The following is a 4,936-nucleotide window of genomic DNA, read 5'->3' on the forward strand; positions in this document are numbered from 1 at the left end:
TACTCTTAGTCTTTGGTATGCTTCCTGTGTAATTAACTGTTCTCATTTTTTTCTTTTTGTGAAATTTTATATATCAAAGAAAGAGGAACTCAAGGCCATTTGTAATGTGGTTGTTTGATATAGATTTGATTTCTGATGCGTCTTCTTTTATGAATATTTAGCTGAAAGTTTGATATCTAGTTTGCTTATATGCATGGTCTTATTAACACTTTAGTCTCTTGTGAATTAGTTTGGGCCTTGTTAAATGTACTGCTTTTTACTTGTGTTGAAGGAAAATAATTTTCTCTGATGTAAGATCTTACTTTGGATATCTTATGTGTAGTCTACCAATTTCAGCTTTTAAATTACTGATTTGCATTATTGGTATTTAAATCTTGTATGGAATTTTAATAGTCAATCATAGAGTCAGTCCTGCCTCCATTTGATGACCTTTTATGTTCTCCTTTCAGAAGCTGCCATAAGACAGGCTAATTGGGATGCTTCAGAAGTCCGGGACAAACTTTGTCGTGATATTGATGCGCATGCATCATCTGTCTGTAGTGCTAAGTTGTCTGAAATTATTTCCATTTATGAGGTATTGTCCATGATTAATATATGCTCTTTTTGTTTTACTGTAAAATGTATTACAAAAAATATTTTCAGCATTTTACCATGTTTGTTTCATTGTAATATTTGGTCAAACCTGAAAATGTTTTTCCATAAAATCTGTTGTAAAACGTTTTACCCTTAAAACCTTGGTAAAACATTTTACAAAAACAAACAGTGGCTCTCCCCCCATCTGTTGTCTGGGTCGCTGGAGCTGCAGGTGCCAGCAATAAGGTGGGCAGAACTGTTCACCGGACCTCCAGTACTGGAGGCTGAGCCACTGATTTTGGTCGTCTGTGTTTGAAGAATTTTACATGTCATACCAAACACCTAAAAATATTCTACTAAACATGTTTTACAAGTAAAATATTTTTCATTTGAAAACATTTTACAACGGAACAAATGGAGTGGTAAAGAGTAATGACTGGCTTTTGGACCAGGATGTTCTTCAAATCTTGCCTGTTATATATTATTCGCCGAATCACAAACACTCCATTTGGAACCAATTCAAGGTTGACTTGAATTTATACTTATTGTGATGAAATGAAATGCAATTCAAATTTACTATTCAATTTATATGTTTGGGATAGCAATATTTTCCGGAATTGATTGAAATTATTTAAGTAAATTGTAATTAATTGGAAATCGGGGAAAATTTGAGCAATTGGTCCTTTGTTGGCCAATTCACTTGAATTCTAAATCAATTCAATTCAATAAGTTTATTTGGCATTCCAAAAACATGAATTGAATATGAATTAATTTTGTTCTGATGACATGATTTGCATAGAATGAAGTCGTTTTTAATTCATTTTAGTCAATTCATTGGTTTCCAAAAATTCGCTAAATGCAAATACCGTTTTGTGTGCAGAAACAACTTACCCTAGCATTGAATGAACCTGTAGAATCCCTACTTGAAGCTGGTAGGAGGGACACCTGGGCTTCTATAAGAAAGCTTCTTAAACGTGAGACTGAGGTTGTTGTATCAGATTTTTCAAAAACGATTGCAGGTTTTGAGTTGAAACAAACAACAGTTGATTCGATGGTGCAAAATTTAAGGGATTATGCAATAAACTTGGTGAGGAAAAAGGCAAGAGAAGATGCTGGGAAAGTTTTGATCTGTATGAAGGATAGGTAACAAACTTAATTATTTGGAATTTTTCTTTTTATTCTTTTCGTTTTTGGCATTTTAGTTGCTTACTGCATTGGTTAATATATTTCAGGTTCTCAACAGTATTCAAGCAGGACAATGATTCGATGCCTAGGGTTTGGACTGGGAAGGAAGATATTAGAGCTATTACAAAGGATGCACGCTCTGCGGTAATCTTTAAAGGACTTTTATGAATGGAGTTTAATAAGATCTACCTGTGTATTCCTAAAATGAAATCATCTACAATCTTTCTGGCAGTCTCTAAGGCTTTTATCGGTTCTGGCTGCCATACGCTTGAGTGAAAATCCAGATAAGATTGAAAACGTACTTTTTTCCTCTCTCATGGATGGTGCTGTTGCTGTTCCATCTTCTCAAGATAGAAGCATTAAAGCTTCTGCAGACCCTCTTGCCTCAAGCACATGGGAGGAGGTACTAGTTGTGTCTTTTAGCATAGTGTTCTTATTACCAAACCAATTTCTCATTAAGGATCAGCTATAATATAGGTTTCCCCAACGGATACATTGATTACACCGGTGCAGTGTAAGTCTTTGTGGAGACAATTCATAGCGGAGACTGAGTATACTGTTACTCAAGCTGTTTCAGCACAGGTAAATTTCTATGCATTCTGTTTCTCTTTTATAAGTTATTCTGCATTTTTTCTTATGTTATTTAATAGTACCTGCAATATTTACTAATGGTTTTCAATAGAAATGAATAACCTTTTTCATTAATCTGAAGTTTCTATCATGGATTGACTATTAAGTTAATTGGAACTTGGAAGCTTTATATTTTAATGTGTGCTAGGTATGGTTCTGCTGAATAGAAATGAATAACCTTTTTAATTTGAAAAGTTTCTTTGTCTATCATTTTCTGTCCCTTAACTTATGTGCTGATTGGTAAGCTTTAGATTTTAACGAAGTATGGGTATGCACCATCCAAAATTGTTTCTTAACATGTATTTTGATTTGTGTATCTAATATCTGAGTTTCTGTTATGAGTTTTGAGTTGCAATTTCTGTGAAACAAGCCATGCTATTGTGATTATTTACACTACAGAGGAGTGATCCGAGGAGTGGCATCCCTGAAAAACTACTAATTGGTATTTACTAGAAATTATAGTATATACATGAATTTGAAGGGGCATGTTGGGGCTGAATTCTCATTTTTAAATAAACGTTTTCAAAATGTTATGAAATATTATGAATTTTGAAGTGTGGGGTTGTATGAAAATGCTTGTGGATATGATATATGACTTGGTCAAATCTTTTACAACCCAAAATAGAAAGGAAAACCCTCATACTATAATTTTTAGGACTATTGAAAATATTACGAGTAAGTTCATGGAAACAACTTGTAAAAAATTTACCTTTGTTTATCTAAAGCATGTAGAATTATTGAACCNTTTTTTTTTATATGTAAGTAAAGTAATTATTTTTAAGATGAGGAGAAAGCTCTGGTATATAGGTAGTATTCTAGAGCTACTTTTAAACGTTACAATTGAAAGTTTAAAAGATCAATAAAATCTACAAAAAAAGTAGAATGAACCCATCTGAAGGTAGACATCCAATCATACAAAATTCTCAAGAATAAAGGTTTTATTGAGATTAATGCAAGTTCAACACCTTCAAAAGCTCAACTATTCCTGTCTCTACAAATTGTAAGGCAAGGTGACCACGACCATGTTTGCCTTGCCAACAAAGTGAACAAAGTGAGCAAATTAATAGGTGTCCTTGGCATCACTAATCTAACTCCGAAAATAGAAGACAAGCAAGCGAAGTTGGTTGTGTCTTCCTATGGATGCATGTCACAACATTTTAGGGAGACCATGATTATATGACAATGACATGATCCATCACACTACAGCTAATACATACTCCTTCTGAAGGGTAACACAAATATAGATTGTCCTCTTTTTTTTTTTTTTGATAGGTAATAAGACTTTTATTGAAAAAATGAGCATCATGTTCACGATGGTGAACATGATGAACAATGAAACAAATACAAGAAGATCAAGATATAGATTGTCCTCTTACGGAAGATATCATAATTTTGTCTTGAGACAGCAGGTTAATGGCATCTTGACCGCTGAAAAGTTTGAAGTTGAAAATCAAGATATGGGACAAATTTGGGAAAGAAGTTCAGCTTTTGGAGTTTGATGATTATCCTGTAGAGATTTGGCAACTATTATAAAATTTGAAGGAGCTGTTTGTCCACCAATGAGAATTATTCAACAGGCTTTTGATTTAGTACCAAGGGCAGCAATAACAAATCTGCCAACTTACAGAATGCCACCTATGTAGTAGGCTGAAATGCGAAGCAAGTTTAGGAGTTGACTGCCAAAGGTTTGGTATTTGAGAGCAAAACCCCCATGTGCTGCCATTGCTCTTGATTATATCTAAAAAGGATCGTTCAAGTAATGGATTCCAGTCCCTTGTTTATCATATATGCTTGACACTAGTTGGATCAAGGTTTTCTCCAAAAATAGACTTGAGGAGTGATATTGTCATATTAGATTGAGTGGCGATAAACAGAAGACTACATTCAAGACACTAGATGGGATTAATGAGTAGCTAGTGATGACATTTTGACTCTTATGCATCAAGCACTTTCATACATGTTATGGTTGAGGTAGGTAAACCTTTCTTGGGCTATAAGATGTAGATTTGAAACTAGAGAAGATCATTTGAACCAAGTTTTAGAGGTATCAACAAAGCGAAATCCTCTATGAACTTGAAAAAGTGCTCTTTCTTGCATCACAATGCTGGGTTTCTTGGTTTCTTGTGTCAGTAAATGGGTTTTGATTGGATCTTAAGAAAGAGAGGGCTATCAAGGAGAGTGAACAGTACCACGATCTATGGGGGATGTTTGTAGCTTTCATGGATTAGCCTCATTTTACAATAGATTTATCAGAAATTCCAGCCCTATCATAAGTCCTATCATTGAGTGCTTAAAGGTTGCTAATTCTGGGTGGATCAAATCAACATAAAAGGCCTTTGAACGAATCCACATTAGTCACAAAATCTCTGATTCTTGTTCTATTGCTGGAGTTTCTTCTTAAAGCCTCTGTAAGTGTAAATTTGCTTGAAAGGTTGTATCTTGTTGGCTAGATTAGATAATACCTACGTTCTCTTTTTTTCCGAGTGTAAGATGGGGGATTGAAATTACCCCACTGGTGGCATGCCATTTGGCCATAAGGCCATTGACA

The 4,936-nt window shown here is 34.4% G+C and overlaps 1 protein-coding gene across 1 annotated transcript; it reads left to right on the forward strand.

The window, feature by feature from the left end:
* Nucleotides 1–409: 409 nt before the first annotated feature.
* On the forward strand, nucleotides 410–2,442 carry LOC136066029 (protein ROOT HAIR DEFECTIVE 3 homolog 2-like). Its single transcript, XM_065769889.1, has 5 exons — nucleotides 410–574; nucleotides 1,454–1,716; nucleotides 1,806–1,902; nucleotides 1,991–2,161; nucleotides 2,236–2,442. The coding sequence occupies exons 1-5, from the start codon at nucleotides 425–427 to the stop codon at nucleotides 2,425–2,427; spliced, it is 873 nt and encodes a 290-aa protein (XP_065625961.1). The 5' UTR covers nucleotides 410–424; the 3' UTR covers nucleotides 2,428–2,442.
* The last annotated feature ends 2,494 nt before the right edge of the window (nucleotides 2,443–4,936 follow it).

This window comes from Quercus suber, unplaced genomic scaffold (genome assembly GCF_002906115.3).
Source record: "Quercus suber isolate HL8 unplaced genomic scaffold, Cork oak 2.0 scaffold_1620, whole genome shotgun sequence".
In the NCBI taxonomy this organism is placed as follows: domain Eukaryota; kingdom Viridiplantae; phylum Streptophyta; class Magnoliopsida; order Fagales; family Fagaceae; genus Quercus; species Quercus suber.

Coding starts and splice junctions, on each gene's coding strand:
- LOC136066029 (XM_065769889.1), top strand. CDS start 425: ATGACCTTTTATGTTCTCCTTTCAGAAGCTGCCATAAGACAGGCTAAT. Junction 1,717..1,805: donor TTGATCTGTATGAAGGATAG/GTAACAAACTTA, acceptor AATATATTTCAG/GTTCTCAACAGTATTCAAGC. Junction 2,162..2,235: donor CCTCAAGCACATGGGAGGAG/GTACTAGTTGTG, acceptor GCTATAATATAG/GTTTCCCCAACGGATACATT.